This window comes from Amphichorda felina (assembly GCF_050947745.1).
Source record: "Amphichorda felina strain 45539 chromosome Unknown scaffold_5, whole genome shotgun sequence".
Taxonomy (NCBI): Eukaryota; Fungi; Ascomycota; class Sordariomycetes; order Hypocreales; family Bionectriaceae; genus Amphichorda; species Amphichorda felina.
This window is the reverse complement of record NW_028145045.1, coordinates 2,900,300-2,922,426: the sequence shown is the minus strand read 5'-3', so window position 1 is coordinate 2,922,426 and position 22,127 is coordinate 2,900,300. Positions and strand designations below refer to the sequence as shown.

The following is a 22,127-nucleotide window of genomic DNA, read 5'->3' as shown; positions in this document are numbered from 1 at the left end:
GTGCAGGTGCGCTTGGATGTCCGGCAGTTGGAACAGGGCCAGTCTTTATCGCATCGTATCTGTGGAGATGAGCCCAACAGGGCAGCTGTCAGTCTCGGGAGTCTCAAGGAGGCCTCTCCCCATGATGGTGGGAGCGCCACTGATTACTCACCTTTCGCAGGCGACATTGATCACACTGTTTAGAAACAAGTTAGTCTTTCCGCCCATCGTCCCGTGGATAGCAAATAGCAGATCCTGATTCAGCGTAAGGGGGGGGTTGGATTTGGGGGTTGCGACATACCGCTCTCCTGGCACCTGGGTCTTCGGGTCCCGCGGGTGTGTGACCCGGGCCCATACCCTGGACGACGTTTTGCATCTGCACGCACGCGTAACGAGGAAGCCACTGGCGAGTTTCGTAGGGCTGGATCGACGGTATATCCGTCGGGATCCGCAGGTTTAGGGACGGCTAGATTAAACTTGCGTAGCTTCCGCTGTCGGATGTCGAGGATGACGAGATGAGACAGTCGTCTTGATTCCCTAGTATGTCCCCAACCCATCTGGAACAGATCAACGTGAAAGGTATCAATTGTGCCGTCTGTTCACGTTTTTTTTTTCACGGTCGGTGAGTGGTGATGAAGCACAGCCTCTGGACTGGTGAACGCGGTGTACAGCAACGGGCTCGAGATTGCCTTAAGCTAGCCGACGAGATTGTTCAACAGAGTCCCAGCTTCAGCGCGACCCGCGATACAGTTCTACAGTGAGCGTGAACGGTGGTGATTCGCAAGTGAACAAGCGCTGAGACGAAGCTTTTAGCCCTGTAAAGTTCTGCGGAGTGTGTAGGTTGCCCAGATTGCCCAGGTTGTAGGTAATGTGGAAAGTCCGACCAAGTACTATACACGGAAGGCACCCGACGGAACCCGCGGGGCCCGAAACGCCAAGAACGATGGAGCTCGTTTTCCCAATGCGGAATAAGGCATGTATGTACGTATCCATGGCGATTCAGATCCTTAAGGTTGTCTTAGTAATAATATCCCGAGTACGAATTACTATACGAGGATCAAGCAATGCTTGCAAAATGCAAAGTCGACGGGAGCTAGGGGGCGGACATTATTAGTCCCCTGTACTTGGAGTCGGAGGCTCGGAGAGACGTGTTTGAATCTATCCGACATCCGAGTCGATCCGGAGTTACACCTACGACGTATTACCTATTTGGGTACGTACTCCGTACCAGTTTGGAGTACCTAGGTACCTGTCAGCACGGGGTCTCCACCACGCACATCACCAGCTTGCCAGCCACTACGGAGTAGGTGCTGCGTACAATCTTACGTGTACTATGCGCCCACCTACGTACATGGTAAACCACCAAAGCAAACAAATTGTCGTAAGTCCTACTGTCACTGAGCGTGCCTGGGTACTACGCCCGCATCTGCCAGTACTATCATAGGGCCTATGCAGGTACATAGTACATATTAGGTGGGTAAACGACGTCGGATCTCGCTCTAGACACAATCAGCTTGTCAGAATCCAACCACAATCATGTTCTGCTCTTCGCCCATTTATCCAAGTGTATGTCAGCAGCCCCAGTTGATCCAACACCATATGGCATGTCGGGACTCCCTGTCATTTCTGCCTCCGGACACTCCGTCAAACCCTTGTCATGAACACTCTAGATCCCAAAGACCTCGATTCGCCAGCCCCAGCTACAACGCCAGCTTCTGGTCATTCTGAGGCCGTGCCTGAGCACGCTGCCTCCAAAGAAGAGTTGGCCATGGGCGCAGAGTCGAGTGAGGACAGCAAGGCTGCCGAAGCCCCAAAACAGGGCGATTCGGGCTTCAGATTCTACCTGGTATGCTTCGGGCCAGACCGTCGCTTTTTGGTGCGTTGAGCTAACGTCTCAGCGAGTCTTCTCGTACAATGACACTAGGGGATGGCTGCTCAACTCCATTGCCTTCTTCTGCATGATTGTCTCTGGCACTGTCCAGCCTCTCATGGACCTCGTCTTTGGCAAGTTTGTCAACGTCTTTAACAATTTTGCCACTGGCAAGCTCTCTCCAGAAGGATATAGGTCCGAGGTCAATAAGTTCAGGTATGCCAATCCATCCTCTCCAACATTGGTCCGTCAGAACGCTCAACTCCGGATAGTCTCTACTTTGTCTACCTCTTTCTGGGAAAATTTGTCCTCGATTACATTTGGACCGTAGGTTTCCCCCGTCGAATACCCATGGTCAAGGAAACTCTGCTGAAGCAAGCAGATCCTCATCAACTTGACCGCCATCCGCACAACCAAGAGCCTGCGCGTCGATTTTCTTCGCCAGATTCTACGCCAGGAGATCTCCTTCTTCGATTCGCCCTCATCCTCAGTGTCTGGCCAGATCACCACCAACGGCAACCTCATCAACAATGGCATCTCGGAGAAATTTGGCCTCACCATCCAGGCCATCTCGAGCTTCGTTGCCGCCTTTGCCGTCGCCTTTGCGGTCCAGTGGAAGCTGACGCTCATCGTCATTGCCATTGTCCCCGTCAACATTATCGTTACTATCGTCTGTGTCGTCTTTGACACCATCTACGAATATGAGATGTTTAGCATTTACGGCAAAGCTGGGTCCCTGGCAGAAGAGGCATTCTCCACGATCCGCACCGCCCACGCCTTCTGGGCATTTCCGAAGCTGTCCCGTCGCTTTGACAGCATCCTCGACGACGCCGCCAGGGTAGGAGCCAAAAAGTCGCTCATCTACGCCATTGTTTTCCCCATAGAGTTTTTCTGTGTCTTTGCTGGTTACGGCCTCGCTTTCTGGCAGGGGATGAGAATGTACTCAGAGGGCGAGATCACGGACCCCGGCACTGTCGTAACGTAAGTGGTATCCTAGCCTCGTGCGATGCAAACTGGAGGCCACTCGCGTGCAGAACCCCGGCAGCTGACATGGGACAGAGTCATCTTTGCCGTTCTCGTTGCCGCCCAGGCGCTCACCCAGATCGTCCCGCAGATGATTGCCATCTCCAAGGCCGCTGCCGCTGCGTCGGACATGTTTGCCATCATTGACCGCGAATCGAAGATTGACTCCTTGTCCACCGAAGGAGCCAAAATTGATGGTTTCAAGGGCGATATCAAACTTCGGGGTGTCCGCTTCGCATACCCCTCACGCCCGGACATCCCTGTTCTCCATGGGCTCGATCTTGATGTCCCCCCGAACAAAACGACGGCTTTGGTCGGCGCCAGCGGTTCAGGGAAGAGTACCATATTTGGCCTGTTGGAAAGGTGGTATCTGCCCAGCGGAGGCAGCATCACCCTAGATGATCAGCCGATAGAGGAGCTCAACTTACAATGGCTAAGGACTAACATCAGGCTAGTCCAGCAGGTACATATTATGACACCCAAACTATTCAGAGTGAAAGCTCACAAGCATAGGAACCTACCCTGTTCAGTGGCAGCATCTACCAAAATGTTGTAGACGGTCTTGCAGGGACCAAAATGGCCAATCTCCCCGACGACGAGAAGCGCAGGCTAGTCGAGGAGTCGTGTCAGGCAGCCTTCGCCCACGACTTTATCCAAGACCTTCCCCAGGGTTATGAAACCGTCATTGGAGAGCGCGGTGCATCCCTCTCGGGTGGCCAAAAGCAGCGCATTGTCATCGCTCGCAGCATCATCTCCAACCCCAAGGTCCTGCTTCTGGATGAGGCCACCTCGGCCCTCGACCCCAAGGCCGAGAGGATCGTGCAGGAAGCGCTTAACAACGTCGCTAAGGGGAGGACCATGATTATCATTGCGCATCGTCTATCTACAATCAGGGATGCTGACAACATTATTGTCATGTCCAAAGGCCGGACCGTCGAGAGAGGGACCCACGATGAGCTGATCGAGCACAATGGCGCCTACGCAAAACTCGTCAAGATACAAGATTTGGGGCACAGCTCCATCGATACCAACGACGAAGATGACGTGGACGAAGGCGAAGTTCTCGACAAACCCATAACCAAAGTCTCGACGGCGGGTAGTGGCGGTGCGGCAATCGCAGCAGCCGATAACGACGAGGGATATAGCCTGCTCAAAGGGCTTTGGTACATTCTAAAAGAGCAGCCCGACCTCTGGGTGTCCGTTGCTTTAATCCTGCTCTGCGGTGCTGCCGGAGGTATGTCCTTGTCCCTGACCTATACTGCAAAATATGCTACGCATATACTAAACAGCGTTAGGCGGCACCTATCCTGCGCTCGCCGTCCTGTTCGCCAAGACCATGGAAGCGTTTCAAAACATGGACACCGGCAAGGTCAACTTCTTTGCCCTCATGTTCTTCGTCGTGGCATTGGGCAACCTAGTCGCGTATGCCATCGCTGGCTGGCTCGCCAATACCATCGCCCAGCACATCACGAGGTTCTACCGTGCAGAGTTGTTTAGGAACACGCTTAGGCAGGACATGATCTTCTTCGACCAGCCCGAACACAGCACGGGGTCCTTGGCCTCCAGGCTGTCTGTGGAGCCCACCAACTTGCAGGAGCTGATTTCCATGAACTTAGCCCTGATGCTGGTCAACATCGTCAATTTAGTATCCAGCTCCGTCCTCGCCATTGCCTACGGTTGGAAGCTCGGGCTGGTCCTGGCTCTGGGCGCCCTTCCTGTCCTAGTCGGTGCTGGGTACGTACGTATTAGGCTCGAGTATAAGTTTGAGAATGACACCGCGAGTCGCTTCGCCAGTAGTAGTGGGCTGGCGAGCGAGGCTGTCATGGCCATCCGCACCGTATCTTCACTAGCCCTCGAGCGGGCCGTTGTGGACAGGTATCGCAGCTCTTTGCAGGGGATTGCGACCAAGGCCATTGGGAGTCTGGGTTGGAAGATGTTCTTTTTTGCGCTTAGCCAGTCCCTCACATTTCTTGCCATAGGACTGGGCTTCTGGTAAGTCAGCTCCCCGAATCGCAGCTTAGTCGCGGGAACCAACAAGACTATAGGTACGGAGGCCGCCTGGTATCGACTGGCGAGTACACCAACGGCCAGTTCTACGTTGTCTTCGTCGCAGTTGTCTTCTCCGCTCAGTCGGCCGCAATGTTCTTCCAGTACTCGACCAGCATCACCAAGGCCCGGACCTCGATGAACTACATCTTTGCCCTCCGCCGCAAGCGCGTTCTCAACGACATGGCAGAATCGGACAGCGACGATGAGTGTGACCAGAATAAGGCCGTCTCTGAGAAGGGCACCGCCGTTGATGTCGAGGATATCAGTTTCGCCTATCCTCTCCGTCCCAAACTCCAGGTCCTCCGGGGCATCAACGTGGCGATTCCCTCAGGTAAGATGATTGCCTTTGTCGGAGCCTCGGGATGTGGGAAATCGACCATGATTTCCCTCCTCGAACGTTTCTACGACCCAACTACGGGTCAGATCCGGACAGATGGCCGTGATATCAAGAACCGCGATCGGCGCCTCCACAGACACAACATCGCCCTCGTCCAGCAGGAACCTGTCCTGTACCAAGGCTCCATCCGCGACAACATCAGCTTGGGCATAGAGGACGGCGAGCCAGACGATGACGCCATCGCCGAGGCATGCACGCAGGCTAACGTGTGGGACTTCATCGCCTCCCTCCCCGATGGCCTGGGCACGCACTGCGGTAACCAGGGCCTGTCCCTCTCGGGCGGGCAACGGCAGCGCATCGCCATCGCACGCGCCTTGATCCGGCATCCCCGCCTCCTACTGCTCGACGAGGCCACCAGCGCGCTCGACACCGAGTCGGAGAAGATAGTCAAGGAGGCCCTAGACCGGGCAGCGGCTGGACGGACCACCGTGGCTATTGCGCATCGGCTGAGCACGATCCGCGATGCTGACTTGATTGTCGTCTTTGAGAGGGGCCGCGTGGCGCAGATGGGCACGCATGAGGAACTGATTGCCAAGAGGGGGATTTACTATGAAATGGTATTGGGTCAGTCGCTTGATAGAGAGACCGTGTAATAGTGCTTGGTTTAGATACGTTAGACGGCCGCTTAGATCTGTGGCCTGGGAGGGCATGTGGCTTGTACTACATCATCCCTTCTCGGGATAAACGGGATAGATATTCCACTTTAATAATAATACATCATCACTTCTCAGGATAGACATGATAGATATCACGACTTTGTCAGAGACCAAAAACAGATGGAATTAACCCAATCATCGATTTCATCAAGTCTATATAATTCGAACCGCACATAGCCGAAAAATCTAAACCAGGCTCTTGGCATCGCCATCCTTGAGCTTGCCAGCATCAACAAGGCGCTTCACCTCGGCGCTCCAGACACCCTTGATCTCGTCGGCCACCTTGAGCCCGCTAAGCTTGCCAGCAAGAGCGGCGATCTCATCGGGGTCAATCTTGCCCTGCACCAGGTCGACATCGCCCAGGACGGCATCGATCTGGGCAGCCGACGCGTCGCCAGCGGCAAAGTAGTTGGCGTCCTTGACGGAACCCTTGAGCACACGCTTGTTCTTCTTGACAGCGTTCTTGGCCGCCTCCTTAGCCTTCTTGGCCGACTCGCGATCAGTCTTGGCCTTCTCTTCGGCCTCCTTCTGGGCCTTCTCCTCAGCCTCCTTCTTGGCCTTGGCCTCCTCAGCGGCCTTCTTCTCAGCAGCCTCGCGCTCTATCTTCTTCTTGTTCTTGGCAGCGCTGGCCTCCTGGCGGAAGCGCTTGATGCGCTCGTCGCCGGCGGAGGCCTCATCGAGCAGCTTGCGGAGGCGGGCGTTGTCCTCGGCCTTCTTCTTCTTGCGGGCGCTGGCGTTCTTGCGCTCCACGTGGCGCTTCTGGTCGCGGTTCTCGTTGTCATCAGGGACGTCCTCGTCGAGATACTCAAACGTGCGCCAGCTGTCAAAGTTGTACCAGAAGTTGTAGAATTCCTCGACGTGCTCCCGCGAGGCCTCGGCATCGCCAAAGGTGGGCACCGGGTGGACCTTGGAGAAGCGGGCCTCGGACTTGAAGAAACGGCTCCAGAGCTTGTAGAAGTTGCCGCTCTTGAGGTCCTTCTTGGTCGGGGGGTCCACGTCGGCCTCCTCGTCGACAGAGTCGTACTGGCGGCGCTTGGTGGGGTCGAGGAGCACCTCGGTGGCCTTCTGGATGCACTTGAAGAACTGGTCGTCCTCGGTGGCGCCGGAAGCGGCCTTCTTGTCGGGGTGATGCTTGAGGACCTTCTTGCGGTGGGCCTTCTTGATCTGATCCTCGGTGGCCTTCCAGCGGTAGCGGCTGAGGCCGAGCACCTTGTAGTGGTCCTGGCCCTTCCAGTCCTTGGCCTCGCGCTGGAGCATCATGGGGTCCTCGGGCTCGCTGATCTCGCCATCGTCGACTTCCTCGACGTTCTTGGCCTTCTCCTGGGCCTGGATGCGGTCATCCTCAGAGAAGGTGCGCTTATGGCGGGCACGGCGGGCGTGGGCGAGGAAGTGTGGGCCAACGGGCTCGATGCTGCGCTCGACGGCACCCGAGAGCTGGCCAACGGCCTTGAAGTCCTTATCGGCGCTCCAGCCCTCAGGGAGGACCGGCAGCGGCAGCGTAACAGTGGCGACAGAACCCATTGTTGCTGGTGTTTGATGTTGTGGTGGGAGTTAAAGGTTGGAACTTTTTTTTTCCCCGTTGCAACTTTTACAGTGGGGGGACTTTTGGTGGGGTGTGCCCGCCTCCCGCTGGGCTTAGCGTCCAGATTTTTATTCCTTTGCTTACCCTATAGCCACGAGCTACAAGTCATACCAATTCAAATATTGCCCCCCAGGGAGCGTTCCTCCAGTTAGTTGAACAATGTTTAACGTTTACTCTCTCTCTAAATTAGTGAAATTATTCTTGAAAGAACCGTTAAATATTTCGGTAATATTGGTGAAATTCAATTGTTTCCCATTACTTTACTCGACGTCCCATTTGGTAAAATAGTTTACATATAAGAACAATATCAGGTCCTCGATTCCTGCAGACTACATTGCGCATCGAAGCCAAACGCATACCTTTAATGATTGATACTTCAACCTTATGCCGAGCGTCTTGAATTCTCAAGCTAGAAAATCCCTTGGGTGCACGACCTTGGGTCTGATTGATTTGTCTTGCCTGTTCTAGTATGCGGAGTGAGACGGCATAAGGAATCTCGACCCAAAGTTTGATCCTCAAGGTTCAGTCCCAAGAAGATTGACCCCGAAAATACAATTTTGCGTGAAAGGCGGAATAGAGTTGTGTTGGATCCAGAGGGAGTACGGAAGGATGATGTGAGGTAAGAAGATGGGTCGCGGGGCGCGGGTGTGGCAACGACGTCGCAGATGAGCCGACCTCCCAAGTTACACCTCCACGACTACTTTTTTCCCATAACCCGGGACCTCCAACCAACCTCAACACCTCACGACAGCCTTCGTCATGTCTCTCGCTGCTTACAGACACCTCATGCGCGCCGCCCGCATTGCGTTCCAGGGTATTTTACCGCTCAATTTGCTCCACCAACCACGTGCAGCCACTGACAATAGCACAGGCGACGCACCCGTTCTCTCGGCCGCCCAGCTCCAGATCCGCAGCGAGTTCCTCCAAAAGTCGAATCTCTCTGATGCCGCCAGCGTCCAGACCGCCATTGACCACGCCGAGGAGATAGCCCGGGTCCTGCGCGAGAACGTCGTCCAGGGACAGAAGAAGGAGGGTGACGAGCACAGCTACAGTATGCCTTCTCGGCTCTTCTCGGGTAGCTTCGCGATGAATAGGGCTGACATTCTCTACTAGAGCTGCGCATACACGAGCACACTGAGCGCGGAGACAACGAGAGCATTAAAACGGCAGGAAAGGGAAACGCGACTGGAGGATGCTGCCAGTCAGGCTAGAGGTCTGAAGAGACCCAGGCCGTGAGCCTATGTATATCATTGTTGTAACTATTCTAATCACGATACCCGATGCCACTATAAACAACCACAAATCCCAGAGGGCCAAGATCCTTTTGGATACTTTGAATTTCGCTTTACGCCGACGCCGAATCGCAAATTTGATTCCACCACAGCCTGTCTAGTCTCCCGAGAGACTTGCATAGTTAGGCGTGTCCTCCGCACCTGGAGGCGCGGCGATAGCTGGCGGCGCCATCGTACTCGGATTCCCATCCTGCCCTGGGCCGCTGGGCCCGCCTTCGATGGCGCGCTGCTTGTTCTTTGGCTGGCCCACCCGGGCATCCTGGAGCATCTGGGCCCGCTCCTGCTTGCCCATATTGCCGATGGCCTTGGGTTGGCCCCATCGTATTCGGAGCGGGCAGCCAGCGATCACCGCCCGGCCTTGGCAGGCCGCTGCTGCTTTCTCCGCCGCCGACCGGGTCTCGTAGTTGACGAACGCGCAATGTGACATGTGCGAGCACACCAGGCTCTTGATCTTGCCGAAGGCCTTGAAGAAGTCGCGGACCTTGTACTCGGGTAGGTCGTCCTCAACGCCTGTCACGAACAGGGACATGATGTTCTTGTCGGCTGGGGGCAGCCAGTCGCGCGGGCTCGGGGGCAGCTGGGCAGCGCTCGGAAATGCCTGTCGGGCCTTGCCCCCCGTTTTCGCACCCGCTGCGACAGCGGCTCTGGTATCTCGTGTTCGGATCGGCCCTGGTCCACCCACACCCGCACCCACAGCCGCGTTTCCACCGGTGCTCCTCTCAGCTGCAATCTCCGCCTCATCCACTGCACGGCCCTTTTTGAAGTACGGCTTGCTCTGCGCCAGCCGCCGCAGCAGCTCCCTCGCCTTGTCGTCTGTCTTCTCGTACTCCTCCGTCCCCTTGCCCTCCTCGATGAGCTTCTCGTTGTTCTGCGCGTAGTACTCCCGGTTTATGTCCGACTGTGGGCCAGGGGCTACCATCTTGAGCGCGGCGTCGCGAACGGCGATGGGCAGGCCGAAGGACAGGTCGAGCATGCAGCTCTGGCAGCAGTTCTTGAGGCGCGCGCATGTCAGGCAGATGTTTGTACGCCTCTTGCGTCCCTGCGCGCGGGTCGCGTTCCAGCTAAATACGGTGAAAGGTCTTGTGCACTGTCATTGATAGTGTTGTCAGTATGTTTATGCTTTTTTTTTTTACTGGAAGAGCTAGAGGCATGGACTCACCAATTTACACTCCTCGCCATAATCTTCCTTGAGCATCTTCACATAGGGGTTCTCCGGCAGACAGTTTTCGCAGACCGACGGAAAGTCGGTCGACTCCCATCCTGAGCGGTTTAGATCCTGCTTGATCTGGGGAGGCATGGTTGCGATCTCGATCTTGAGAGGGATGATGCTGTCTGGGACTGCCGATGGTGGCGTGTCCAGCAAGAAATCCCACCTTCGGGCTGAGAGTGATTACCTCAGCAACTGGTTATCGATAATATGTGGCAGAAATTTTTATCAGATAAAGGTGGGAGCTAGCAATTCACATGCGATTGTGTCCACTGATTCGAGTTCGTATTCGTATGGAACCTCACCGCTTGCCGGTTTGAGGCGGATCGTAAATAATTTAATCTGTGTCAGGACTAGCGGCTCGGCAAAGCAGCAGAGATCGTACCAGATTCCAGGGGGCAAAGGGTCGTGGAAATTGGCAAATTGCTGCATTGGATAAAGCCCATGATTAAAAGCCAAAGCACTTTCCCCGGCCATTGACCGCCCCCTCGAACGGCTCAGCCACTACAAATCATTCTTTCAACCTCTCCACTCTCCTCCCCATCTTCTCCTCCATCCTCTCCCTTATCCCCAGTATCAACTACTGAACAACCGTCACAATGGTCGCCGCCTCTACTGCCTCCAACCTCGAGCGCGAGGACCACAAGCGCGATGCAGAGTTCAACAAGGCCATGCACGGCAAGTCGGCTCAGGCTCGGGGTGGTGTCGCTGCCATGTTCGCCAAGGGTGGCGCCGCGAAGCAGGCTGCTGTCGACGAGTACTTCAAGCACTGGGACAACAAGACGGCAGAGGACGAGACGGCTGAGACTCGCGCTGTATGTCCCTGACAGCCTCAATCCGTCATGAATTAGGCACTGACAGTAGACATCTAGGCGCGTACTGCCGAGTATGCTACTCTGACGAGACAGTATGTTCCCGTATATTTGTGACAACGTGGCAGATCTAACATTCTGTCTAGTTACTACAACCTCGCGACCGATCTCTACGAGTATGGCTGGGGCCAGTCCTTCCACTTCTGCCGATTCGCTCATGGCGAGCCCTTCCACCAGGCCATCGCGCGCCACGAGCACTACCTCGCCCACTCCATGGGTATCCAGGAGGGTATGAAGGTCCTCGATGTCGGGTGCGGTGTCGGTGGTCCCGCCCGCGAGATTGCCAAGTTCACTGGCGCTCACATTACCGGCCTGAACAACAATGACTACCAGATTGAACGCGCCACCCACTACGCCAAGAAGGAGGGCCTGTCCGATCAGCTCGCCTTTGTCAAGGGTGACTTCATGGTAAGAAACCTGCCCTTGCACTGGGCGGAACAAAAAACTGACATTGGTTGTCCAGCAAATGTCTTTCCCCGACAACAGCTTCGACGCCATCTACGCCATCGAGGCTACTGTCCACGCCCCCACCCTCGAGGGCATCTACAGCGAAATCTTCCGCGTGCTCAAGCCGGGTGGTGTCTTCGGTGTCTACGAGTGGCTCATGACGGACGAGTACGACAACGACAACCTGCGCCATCGCGAGATCCGCCTGGGTATCGAGCAGGGTGATGGTATCTCCAACATGTGCAAGGTCTCCGAGGGTCTGGACGCTATGCGGGCTGCTGGCTTCGAGCTGCTCCGTAACGAGGACATGGCGATCCGCGACGACCCTTTCCCCTGGTACTGGCCGCTGTCGGGTGATATGCGCTACATGCAGTCCGTCTTTGACTTCTTCACCCTTGCACGGATGACGCACTGGGGCCGCGCTGTGGCTCACGGCTTTGCTGGTCTGATGGAGACATTGAGGCTGGCGCCTGCTGGTACCAAGAAGACGGCCAACAGCCTCGCTCTGGCCGCCGACTGCCTGGTTGCAGGTGGCAAGGAGCACCTGTTTACTCCCATGTACCTCATGGTCGGCCGCAAGCCGGAGTAAACAGCGTCTTTGGAATTAAAACAAACCGATAAGCAAGGGAGTAATGGAGCTTGCCCGCGGCTGATGATATATGAGGGCTACGGCTAGAGATAAACACGGGGTATTACGCACTGTATTTAATTTTAATGCGGCTGGTTAGGACCACTACATTTTTTTACTCATACGGGCGACTTGGTGGTCTCCTTTCCTACTTATTTGAAAAGGATTTTTTTTTTCATGCTATCATATTACATGTGTAGTCAGCAATATTGCGAGGCCCTCCGTGAGATAAGAAACTTGAAATGACCCGCAATGGAGCTCGGAGTGTATCAGGCCGAAGCGGGCGATCCTCCGTTTGGTCCATCCGTGCAGCATGATTGTGGACTTGGGAACCTGGAATTGTCCGGTCCGGCGCGAATGGCCTCGCGGGTTGGGTGAGAGATAGGGGGCTTAGGGGACTTTGGGAGCCGCTGGAGCCGCTGGAGCCAGTCCCCAACAGACTTGGCAGGACGCCTCCGATATTCTGCCGATCCACCTCAGCCTTCCTAGTTGCAAGGCGTGCTGGAGCTGCAGCCACCCCAAGAAAAAAAAAGTGGTGAGGGACCGCGAATAAGCTGCACCCTGAAGCTGCTGGAAATTCCCTCTGTAGTATCATTACACCAACGTCAGCCTAGCAAATCCAATTTGCCCTCATCATCCATTCTTCTTCCACCGCACCTCTAACTTCCCCCTCCTCCTTCCAGCTGCGCCCTCTCCGACGCCCGCAAACAGCTGTAGCCGTAGCTGCAGCAGTTCGCCCCCGTCTCGTCTCCTTGTTCTTGGTCCCTTCGCCTCGCCGTCCTTCCATCATGTCCCGCTTCCTCCGACCGGCAGCTCGCCTCGCTGCCTCGACACGGGCCAGCGTTGCCCCCCGGGCTCCCGCTACCCAGTCCCTCCTCCAGCTGTCCCGCGCGGCTCTATCCCGCAACGCCTACTTTGGCGCCTCCCAGACGCAGTCGCGGTCCTACGCCGACGGCCAGGGTGTCAAGGAGTACACCGTGCGAGATGCACTCAACGAGGCCCTGGCTGAGGAGCTCGAGGCCAACCCCAAGGTCTTCATCCTCGGCGAGGAGGTTGCCCAGTACAACGGCGCGTACAAGGTCACCAAGGGCCTTCTAGACCGCTTTGGCGACAAGCGGGTGATTGACACCCCCATCACGGAGAGCGGCTTCTGCGGTCTGGCAGTTGGTGCTGCCCTCAGCGGCCTCCACCCCGTGGTAAGCATCACTTGAAATATGCCGACCGTTGTGAATGCTCTTGGCTGACGTTGATATTCCAGTGCGAGTTCATGACCTTCAACTTTGCCATGCAGGCCATCGATCAGATCGTCAACTCGGCCGCCAAGACCCTGTACATGTCGGGTGGTATTCAGCCCTGCAACATCACTTTCCGTGGCCCCAACGGCTTCGCTTCCGGCGTTGCCGCCCAGCACTCGCAAGACTACTCGGCCTGGTACGGCAGCATTCCCGGTCTTAAGGTTGTCTCCCCCTACAGCGCTGAGGACGCCAAGGGTCTGCTCAAGGCTGCCATTCGCGACCCTAACCCCGTCTGTGTCCTCGAGAACGAGCTCATGTACGGAAAGTCCTTCCCCATGTCGGAGGAGGCTCAGAAGGACGATTTTGTCCTGCCCTTCGGCAAGGCCAAGATTGAGCGTGTTGGCAAGGACCTGACTCTTGTTTCCATGTCGCACACCGTCGGCCAGGCCCTTGCCGCCGCCGAAGGCCTCAAGAAGAACTACGGCATCGAGGCTGAGGTTATCAACCTGCGCTCCATCAAGCCCCTTGATGTTGATACCATCATCCAGTCCATCAAGAAGACTCACCACCTCATCGTCGTCGAGTCCGGCTACCCCATGTACGGTGTCTCGGCCGAGATCCTCGCCCTGTCGATGGAGTACGCCTTTGACTACCTCGATGCCCCCGGCCAGCGTATCACTGGTGCTGAGGTCCCCACCCCCTACGCTCAGAAGCTCGAGGAGATGTCGTTCCCCACGGTGGGCCTGATTGAGAACCATGCCGCCAAGCTGCTGCGCCTGTAAGCGGCGGTGTAGTGGTGAGGGTCCTCCTCGAGATGAATGAATAAATAAATGTAATTGGTTCAAGTTGATTGCTTGAGAGGGCATCTAGGCGGCTTCGATAGCCCTATACGGCCGCGCGATTTCCGAAGCAACATGACTGAGCTGGGCGACCTTTCGAGGTGGAAGGACATGGCAGAGCTCAGGCGCTGCTAGTCACGGCGAATTTCAATGTCTTCTATGTTTTTTTTCGATAGACGGACGGAAAGGCGCGGGACCTGTATTTGTATTGCGTGGTCTTGTACACATCCATACACTCTCCTGCCCTTGGCGCAAGTCTTTAATGGTCATTTGTGAAGTACTTAGCTGCGGTGTTGGACCTGTGTGAATATGAGTACTATACTGTCTTTTCCATCTGCTCGTCTTTGTTGGACATTTTCTTGGGTGGTTGAATTTGCACCGGCAGCTGGCTTGCTAATTTATTTTATCTGCCGCGCGAATATTGCATCGGGCGTTGTACCAGGTGCGTAAATTATTACACAACAAATAGTACATGGTGTTGAAACAATCCACGGGGAGAAAGAGAATTCAGTAACGTGGGTCAAATATAGACTTGTGAGTTGAAGCTGACCTTGGAGTGGCCTGGAGCTCTTGCTATCCGCCGTGGGGCTTACCCGCCATCTGGACGTCACCACGAGTTGAGTCTCATGGTGGGGCAGACTTTCACTTCCACTTCCACATCGTCTCATCTGAGCATCACCATCCACCGCATCTCACTGCAGTCAAGACCTCCCAGCGAGATGGCTGGCATCGATGCCCTCCTTGTGGAGGAAGACTCGGCAGACAATGTGCCCCGGGTATCCCCCAAGCGGTCGCAGGACCCGGACGACCTGAAGCGCAGCCTCGAGCAGCTCCTCCTCTCGCCGTCGCCCGAGTTCTCGCCCGAGTGGCTCAACCGCCTGCAGCAGCGCTGGGACTTTGAGGCAGACTACTCGTCGCTGTTCCGCCTCGCCCCTACGCAGAGCCGCACCGTCACCCGCTTCCTGCGCCACGGGCTCGAGGGCCGCGTCACGGGCTACCGCAACGTCACGGTCCCCGCCTCCAGCGCCACGGCCAAGAACTCGACCAGCCTGCTGAGGAAGCCGGCGAACCGCGCAGAATTTGTGAGGGGCGCCGCGGGCTTCTTCCCGTTTGCTCCTGGTGGCTTGGATGGCATTGAGGCGACGGCGGCGCTGGAGGATCAGATCCACGGCGGAGGGCCCTTGGGCGATGACGCTACGAACGGTGTTGGCGGGAACAAGCTTGAAAGGGTCATCCAGATTGGACCTGAAGGCGGGCTGCTAGAGGTTGCCCCAGGGTTTGATCGAGGCATCGACTTCTCCAAGCGCAAGGCCACCCATGACCAAGAGAACGCCGCCAACGCCGTCAAGGAGACACTCGAGGAAGACCCTGAAGGTGTCCAAGATGGGCACCGAGAGAAGGACGAATCACCAGCCAGCACACCCGACGAGGACGCATTGGATGAGGAAGAAGGTGATGATATTGATGACATCCTCCCCGTCGAGTTTCCCTCGCTTGAACCTCATGGTGTGCTCGCCGCCTCCAGCGCTCGAAGAGCAGGTCGCGAATGGGCACATATGGTGGATATCAAGCACGACATGCCCAATTTTCGCGAGCTTGTTCCGGACATGGCAAGGGAGTGGCCTTTTGAGCTCGATACGTTCCAAAAGGAAGCCGTCTACCACCTCGAGAGCGGCGACTCAGTGTTCGTTGCTGCCCACACATCCGCTGGCAAGACTGTCGTGGCTGAGTATGCGATTGCGCTGGCGGCTCGACATATGACCAAGGCCATTTACACATCCCCGATCAAGGCGCTCAGCAACCAAAAGTTCCGTGATTTCCGCCAGACGTTTGACGAGGTGGGCATCCTGACTGGCGACGTCCAAATCAACCCTGAGGCTAGTTGCCTGATCATGACGACGGAGATTCTGCGGAGTATGTTGTACCGAGGAGCGGATCTGATCCGAGATGTCGAATTTGTCATCTTTGACGAGGTGCATTATGTCAACGACTTTGAACGAGGTGTCGTCTGGGAAGAGGTCATCATTATGCTTCCTGAGCATGTATCTCTCATCTTGCTTTCGGCGACTGTTCCCAACACATACGAGTTTGCGTCGTGGGTTGGCCGAACGAAGCAAAAAGATATCTATGTCATCTCGACACCCAAGAGACCCGTTCCGCTCGAGCACTATCTATGGGCCGGGAAGAATGTCCATAAGATTGTGGATTCGGATAAAAAGTTTATTGAAAAGGGGTGGAAGGAGGCTCATCAGGCGATTCAAGGCAAGGAAAAGGAACACTCTGCCCAGTCGACGGTTGCGACGCGAGGAGGAAACCCCAGAGGCAACCAACGGGGCGGACCTCAAAGAGGAGGGCCGCAACGGGGCGGAAGGGGAGGCCAGCAGCGAGGAGGGAATCAACAACGAGGGCGTGGGGGCCCTCCCCGAGCCAGCCACAACCCAGGACATATGGGGAGGACAGGTCGACCTGGTGGTTTTACGTCGGCTGCCCAGGACAAAAACCTATGGGTTCATCTGGTCCATTTTCTCAAGAAGCAAAACCTTCTACCGGCGTGTATCTTTGTCTTTTCAAAGAAGCGCTGCGAGGAAAATGCCGATGCTCTGAGCAATACAGACTTTTGTACGGCGTCGGAGAAGAGCCGCATTCACATGATCATCGAAAGGTCCGTTGCCAGGCTGAAGCCCGAGGACAGACTTCTTCCCCAGATCATCAGGCTACGGGAGCTCCTGGGCCGAGGAATCGCTGTTCACCACGGCGGCTTGCTGCCCATTGTCAAGGAGATTGTTGAGATCCTCTTTGCCCAAACACTGGTCAAGGTGCTGTTTGCTACCGAGACTTTTGCCATGGGTCTGAACTTGCCGACCCGAACGGTTGTGTTCTCTGGATATCGCAAGCATGACGGGCACTCATTCCGAAACCTCCTCCCTGGAGAGTACACGCAGATGGCTGGACGAGCTGGTCGCCGAGGTCTGGACACTGTCGGATCCGTCATCATCGTGCCGCCTGGGGGCGATGACGCTCCCCCTGTGGCCGAGCTTCGACACATGATTTTGGGCGAACCTTCGAAGCTTCGATCACAGTTCCGACTGACGTATAACATGATTCTCAACCTCTTGAGGGTCGAGGCGCTCAAAATTGAGGAGATGATTAAGCGTAGTTTCTCGGAGCATGCCACGCAACAACTGCTCCCGGAACACGAAAAGGACGTCAAACTGGCGCAGGCTGATCTGGCCAAGGTCAAGCGGGACCCGTGCAAGATTTGCGATGAGCACATGGATGAGTGTCACCAGGCTTCTCAAGATTTCAAGCAGGCTACCCTCGAGTTGTACAAGGGCATATTAAAAACCCCCATTGGTCGACGAATTTTCTCGGCGAACCGGCTAGTAGTGTTCAACTGGGAGGGTATTCGCACACCGGGTATCCTCCTTGCGGACGGCATCAGCCAGCGAGGCACGTCTGAGGATCCGACGCTCCACGTCTGCGCCATCAGGACTCTACGGGACAAACGAGACGCGACTGACCTACTTCCCTATGTTCCTGGGTTCAAGAGATACTTCCACAAGCTGCCTCACAGCAAGAAGCGTGTTCTGATTAAGACTTTGCACGTACCCCTGAGCGACGTGGAATGTCTGACGAAATGGGTGACCAAAGACATCATTCCCGGTGTCTTTAATGGTGGCGAGGACCTCCTGAAAGCAGAGAAGCGGCTTCAGGAGATCTGCACTGCTTGGGATGATCGCTGGGATGAGATGGACTTTGCCAAGATCAAGAGCCTGCAGCTGCAGGAGCTGGTAGAGAAGCGAGCGACCCTGGCCAAGACTGCGGCAGAGTCACCGGTGACGAGATGTCCAAACTTCCTCAAGCATGTAAGTGTATACAGAAAATTGGAGTTGTTAAAGAAGAAACTAACATTGACTACAGTTTGCCATGTGCCACGATCAGTGGCTGATCAAGGAGCACATCTCGCAGCTGAAGCAGTCGCTGTCCGACCAGAATCTGCAACTGCTGCCTGACTATGAACAGAGAGTTCAAGTGCTCAAAGAACTCGGCTTCATCGACGACGCGACGCGTATTCAGCTCAAGGGCAAGGTTGCCTGCGAGATCCACTCGGGCGACGAACTGGTGCTGACCGAGCTGATCCTCGACAACGTCCTCGCTGACTTCGAGCCGGCCGAGATTGCCGCCCTGCTCTCTGCCTTTGTCTTCCAAGAGAAGACCACCGTCGAGCCCGTCCTGACAGGCAACCTGGAGCGCGGCAAGCAGACCATCATCGCGCTGTCGGAGAAGGTGAACGACGTCCAGACGCGCCTACAGGTCATCCAGTCGGCCGACGACAGCAACGATTTTGTCTCGCGCCCGCGCTTCGGCATCATGGAGGTGGTCTACGAGTGGGCGCGGGGCATGAGCTTCAAGAACATTACCGGGCTGACGGACGTGCTCGAGGGCACCATTGTGCGCACCATCACGCGCCTGGACGAGACGTGCCGCGAGGTCAAGAATGCGGCGCGCATCGTCGGCGACCCGGAGCTGTACCAGAAGATGCAGACGGCGCAGGAGATGATCAAGCGGGACATCACGGCGGTGGCGAGTCTGTACATGTAACGAACAGACGTATTTACAGGGGTGAAAATAGAACCTAGGAATTGACTGACGAGTAAGCCTCCTGGAGCCATAATTATACCCTCTGTATCCGTGGCACTGCTCAGATTTCACCTGTGATTGCAAGTCGACACAGCATTTGCCTATGAAACACTTAGAGAAGCCCATGTTGGACATGTATATATCGCGTAAGCATTCTAAACTTAACAGTCCCTTCCCGTAATCATTCGCTGAACGCCGCCCATGTTATGTCCAAAGTATACCAGCAAACCCCACCGTCATTCCATCATCATCCGAGCGCATTCGTCAGCTCCAAGTTCACATCTACATCGTCCCCCAATGACGCCCATCTGATCACGCACGCAGAGCACGTAGCCGCTGCTGGAGCTTATCCTCCTCCTCGGCCGTGGGCTCGGCGGCCGCGCTGGCGGGCTCGGCGTTGGCGGGCGTGGCCTGGTTGAGCTCCTTGCTGAGCTCGAGGCCGGCGTCGTCGGCCAGCTTGCCGAGGAGCTCGTGGACGGCGTCCTCGGGGACCTGGGCAGAGGTGGACTGGGTCATGGCGTCCTGGTAGATGTTGTTGGACATGGCGTACTCTTCGTTTTGCTGCTTGAACTGCTCGAGGGTGACGAGAGTCTGTAATCCTGTTAGTGGAAAGGGGGGGTTTAAGGGGGAGGAGGGAAGGGAATAATAGGGAGAGACCTGCCTTCTCCGGGTTGCTGTTCTTCTGGGCGGCGTTCATGACGCGCGACGACTGCCCCATCATGTGCGTCATGCGGTTCATGGCGTTGTTGGCCTGGATCTGGGACGAGTTGAGCTCGGCCATGTCGGCGATGGAGTCCATCTGCGAGGCGAGGGCCTGCTTGGACAGGAGCATCTTGGCCTTCTGGTAGGCCTTCTGGGTCTCACCCTTCTTGAGCAGGTCCTGGATCTGCTTCTTGAGGATGGGGTCCTGCTTGGCGGCCTTTTGCGCCTCGCGCCGCGCCTGCTTGGCCTGGAAGCGGGCCTGGAACTCGACCTGCATGTCGCGGGCTAGCTGGCGGTTCGACATGGTGGGCAGTATGGGAGGCGGATGGTAGTTTCTGCGGGTTGTGGGGGAATGGAGATGGCGAGTTTGTCGTGGTTGATGGGCGAGGTCGGACTGAGGCTGGTGGTGGCGGGTTTTAGGTGGGATGAGATCAAGTCAGTGAGGGGCGCGTGACGCAACCACTGGCCTGGGGCTTAAGTGGTGCACTGCCACACCAGGCATCAGCCACAAGTAGCTAACCGGACCCTAACCCGCTGCGTGGCTTCTGGTAGGCTGCAGCATTCAACTCCATTTGTCTCTCTTGAACACGAAGCCTCCCTGTCTCCTGCTAGATGTTGATATGCCTCTTTAGAGAACCACTACAATTTCGGAGCCTCGGCGGTAACGTGTGATTCCTATGGATCTATATTCTATTACAACTCATAAACAGGGCCGAATCCCGATGGTCAGGCTGGGGCCAGGACCACCGAGACTTCCAGGGTCTGGGACTCCCACTTTGGAATGTTTCTTTGCTACGATGAAAAGGGGGCTCTTGCCCACCAGTTCCAGGACAATAAGCATGGCGCTTTTCACAATGAAGGCCCACTTGCGTTCGTACCGATCGGCCGCTATGCCACTTAGTACGAGTATTACTCGTATGTACTCTCTGTACCCAGTATATGTGCAGTGGCGGGCTGGGAATCAAGCAATACGCATCTAGAGTATGTATGTAAAGTACGGGGTCTGCAACGGGCAAGATATTGCCACTTCTGTCTACGGGTTGATCACCGCATCATTCTCATCTTGTGAGTTCTGGGACAGGTACTCGGCGAACAGCGCCAGCGCCGTCGTCCCGCTGACCAGCAGGCCCCCCCACGAAAACCACCAGGCACAGACGTCCGGCCTCGAGCGCTTGACCGTCCTGACCATGGCGACCAGCCAGGCCGCGTTCCCTCCCACGGCGCCGACCAGGTACACGGGCGAGAAGCCCGCGAGGACCCCCGTGGCTGCCAGGCAGCCGACCTGGACAGCCCCCAGCGTCGCGATGAACGCGCCCGTGCTCTGGTAGCGCACCGCCATGCTGCGAACCCCGGCCCTGATGTCGTCCGCCGTGTCCTGGCATGCGTTCACGTAGTCGAATATAGTCGTCCAGACGTAGTGCGACGTGAACAGCGCGGCCGTCGCGCCAGCCATCGACGCAGTCGGCATGCCGAACGGATCAACGCCCAGGGCTGCCGCTGCCATCAGGACACCGCCGGCGATGGGCGCGCTCAGGACCAGCTGTGGGAAGTCGGTCGCTCTCTTGCCGAAGGGGTACAGCGTGAGGGCAGCCTGGATGGGCACGGCGTAGGCGAGCGCCAGCGTTGGGTTTGGCAGCCCGGCCAGGATGGTGGTCGCGGCGCCGAGGGTCTGGACTCTGTACCACAGCCACGCCTGGCGTGGTATCAGGGCTCGGCGTGCCATGGGCCGGCTGCGGCAGCGTGCTACTTGACGGGCGTACTCGCGGTCCAGGATGTCGTTGGCCGTGCAGGCGGCGCCACGGAGGAAGACATTGTAGACCAGCAGCACGCCGGCGGTGCTTGCAATGGCGGCCGGCGTGGCCACTGACGGACCGAGGATGCAGGCACCGTAGCCCAGGCCGATGAGGTAGGCCATGTAGAAGCCGTATAGCCCCCCGGGCTTCTCGATGCGGGAGAGCTCGGCGTAGGGTACCCACGAGGGGGGGAGCTTAGAGCGGATTCCCTTTGTGGGAGGGGACCACGGAGGATATCAGGGATGGAAGCCATCGCCTGATGAGGTCGGAGTGGCGTTGGATGAGGATGTCAGCTGCTTGAGACTAGATACATGTGCTCTGAGTACTAGACCGGTGGGATGTGGCCCCCATTGCACGGCCCCAGGGGTTTCCCCTGGACGTATTGGCGGGCGAGGCGCTTGCTGGAAGCCAACAAAGCCAGTACACCTTATGCTGACTGGGTGGAGGCCCAGAAGGGGCAACAAGCCCCGCGATAGAAACGCTCTATTCAAGTGGACGGGGTTTCGACGGCCAATGCATTTTGACAACGGCATTGCGACATGTAAAGCGAACAGGTCCGGCTGTGTCTTTTCTTACAATAATAGAAATGGGGAAGTGAAGTACAATAATATATATATATAGCTTCATGTTCTGGCAATGTTACACTCAGGGGGCGGTCCTTCACCTTAACCCCTTAGACTATAAAATTGATACCACCAAGTGAGTAGAATGTCAACGAGCTAACTATTATTATTACCCAATCAAACTGTGCCAACAGTCACTGTGGGAATCTCCCCGGCCTGGCAAGTCGTGACCGTGTGATGCAGGTTTTGAACTTGCAGGGTGGTGATCCTAATATCAGGGGCTGCGTCTGCCGCCATGCTCCTTGCCGAATTGGCGGTCTATCACGACTACTACTACTACGAATACTCGTAG

The 22,127-nt window shown here is 56.3% G+C and overlaps 9 protein-coding genes across 9 annotated transcripts; 5 read left to right on the top strand and 4 right to left on the bottom strand.

Annotated features, from left to right (window-relative positions):
* Positions 1-1,636: 1,636 nt before the first annotated feature.
* ACO1O0_005754 (P-loop containing nucleoside triphosphate hydrolase protein) lies at positions 1,637-5,911 on the top strand (the record flags this gene model as incomplete). Its single annotated transcript, XM_083195161.1, has 7 exons — positions 1,637-1,825; positions 1,878-2,065; positions 2,225-2,830; positions 2,909-3,335; positions 3,386-4,106; positions 4,168-4,864; positions 4,918-5,911. The coding sequence occupies 7 exons, from the start codon at positions 1,637-1,639 to the stop codon at positions 5,909-5,911; spliced, it is 3,822 nt and encodes a 1,273-aa protein (XP_083050074.1).
* A 249-nt stretch (positions 5,912-6,160) lies between these two features.
* zuo1 (DnaJ domain-containing protein) lies at positions 6,161-7,495 on the bottom strand (the record flags this gene model as incomplete). Its single annotated transcript, XM_083195160.1, has 1 exon — positions 6,161-7,495. The coding sequence occupies one exon, from the start codon at positions 7,493-7,495 to the stop codon at positions 6,161-6,163; it is 1,335 nt and encodes a 444-aa protein (XP_083050073.1).
* Positions 7,496-8,315: 820 nt separating this feature from the next.
* On the top strand, positions 8,316-8,669 carry MZM1 (LYR motif-containing protein; the record flags this gene model as incomplete). Its single annotated transcript, XM_083195159.1, has 2 exons — positions 8,316-8,370; positions 8,428-8,669. The coding sequence occupies 2 exons, from the start codon at positions 8,316-8,318 to the stop codon at positions 8,667-8,669; spliced, it is 297 nt and encodes a 98-aa protein (XP_083050072.1).
* Positions 8,670-8,945: 276 nt separating this feature from the next.
* On the bottom strand, positions 8,946-10,145 carry SLT11 (Pre-mRNA-splicing factor ECM2; the record flags this gene model as incomplete). The annotated part of the gene is made up of 2 exons (XM_083195158.1): positions 8,946-9,935; positions 10,008-10,145. The coding sequence occupies 2 exons, from the start codon at positions 10,143-10,145 to the stop codon at positions 8,946-8,948; spliced, it is 1,128 nt and encodes a 375-aa protein (XP_083050071.1).
* Positions 10,146-10,654: 509 nt separating this feature from the next.
* ERG6_2 (sterol 24-C-methyltransferase) lies at positions 10,655-11,963 on the top strand (the record flags this gene model as incomplete). Its single annotated transcript, XM_083195157.1, has 4 exons — positions 10,655-10,870; positions 10,928-10,962; positions 11,014-11,335; positions 11,391-11,963. 4 exons carry the CDS (start codon positions 10,655-10,657, stop codon positions 11,961-11,963), a joined length of 1,146 nt encoding a protein of 381 aa, XP_083050070.1.
* Positions 11,964-12,790: 827 nt separating this feature from the next.
* Positions 12,791-14,019, top strand: PDB1 (pyruvate dehydrogenase (acetyl-transferring) subunit E1 beta; the record flags this gene model as incomplete). The annotated part of the gene is made up of 2 exons (XM_083195156.1): positions 12,791-13,198; positions 13,261-14,019. 2 exons carry the CDS (start codon positions 12,791-12,793, stop codon positions 14,017-14,019), a joined length of 1,167 nt encoding a protein of 388 aa, XP_083050069.1.
* A 776-nt stretch (positions 14,020-14,795) lies between these two features.
* Positions 14,796-18,678, top strand: SKI2 (SKI complex RNA helicase subunit SKI2; the record flags this gene model as incomplete). Its single annotated transcript, XM_083195155.1, has 2 exons — positions 14,796-17,942; positions 17,998-18,678. 2 exons carry the CDS (start codon positions 14,796-14,798, stop codon positions 18,676-18,678), a joined length of 3,828 nt encoding a protein of 1,275 aa, XP_083050068.1.
* A 351-nt stretch (positions 18,679-19,029) lies between these two features.
* Positions 19,030-19,723, bottom strand: DID2 (uncharacterized protein; the record flags this gene model as incomplete). Its single annotated transcript, XM_083195154.1, has 2 exons — positions 19,030-19,316; positions 19,375-19,723. The coding sequence occupies 2 exons, from the start codon at positions 19,721-19,723 to the stop codon at positions 19,030-19,032; spliced, it is 636 nt and encodes a 211-aa protein (XP_083050067.1).
* A 729-nt stretch (positions 19,724-20,452) lies between these two features.
* ACO1O0_005746 (4-hydroxybenzoate octaprenyltransferase) lies at positions 20,453-21,525 on the bottom strand (the record flags this gene model as incomplete). Its single annotated transcript, XM_083195153.1, has 2 exons — positions 20,453-21,421; positions 21,517-21,525. The coding sequence occupies 2 exons, from the start codon at positions 21,523-21,525 to the stop codon at positions 20,453-20,455; spliced, it is 978 nt and encodes a 325-aa protein (XP_083050066.1).
* Between the last annotated feature and the right edge of the window lie 602 nt (positions 21,526-22,127).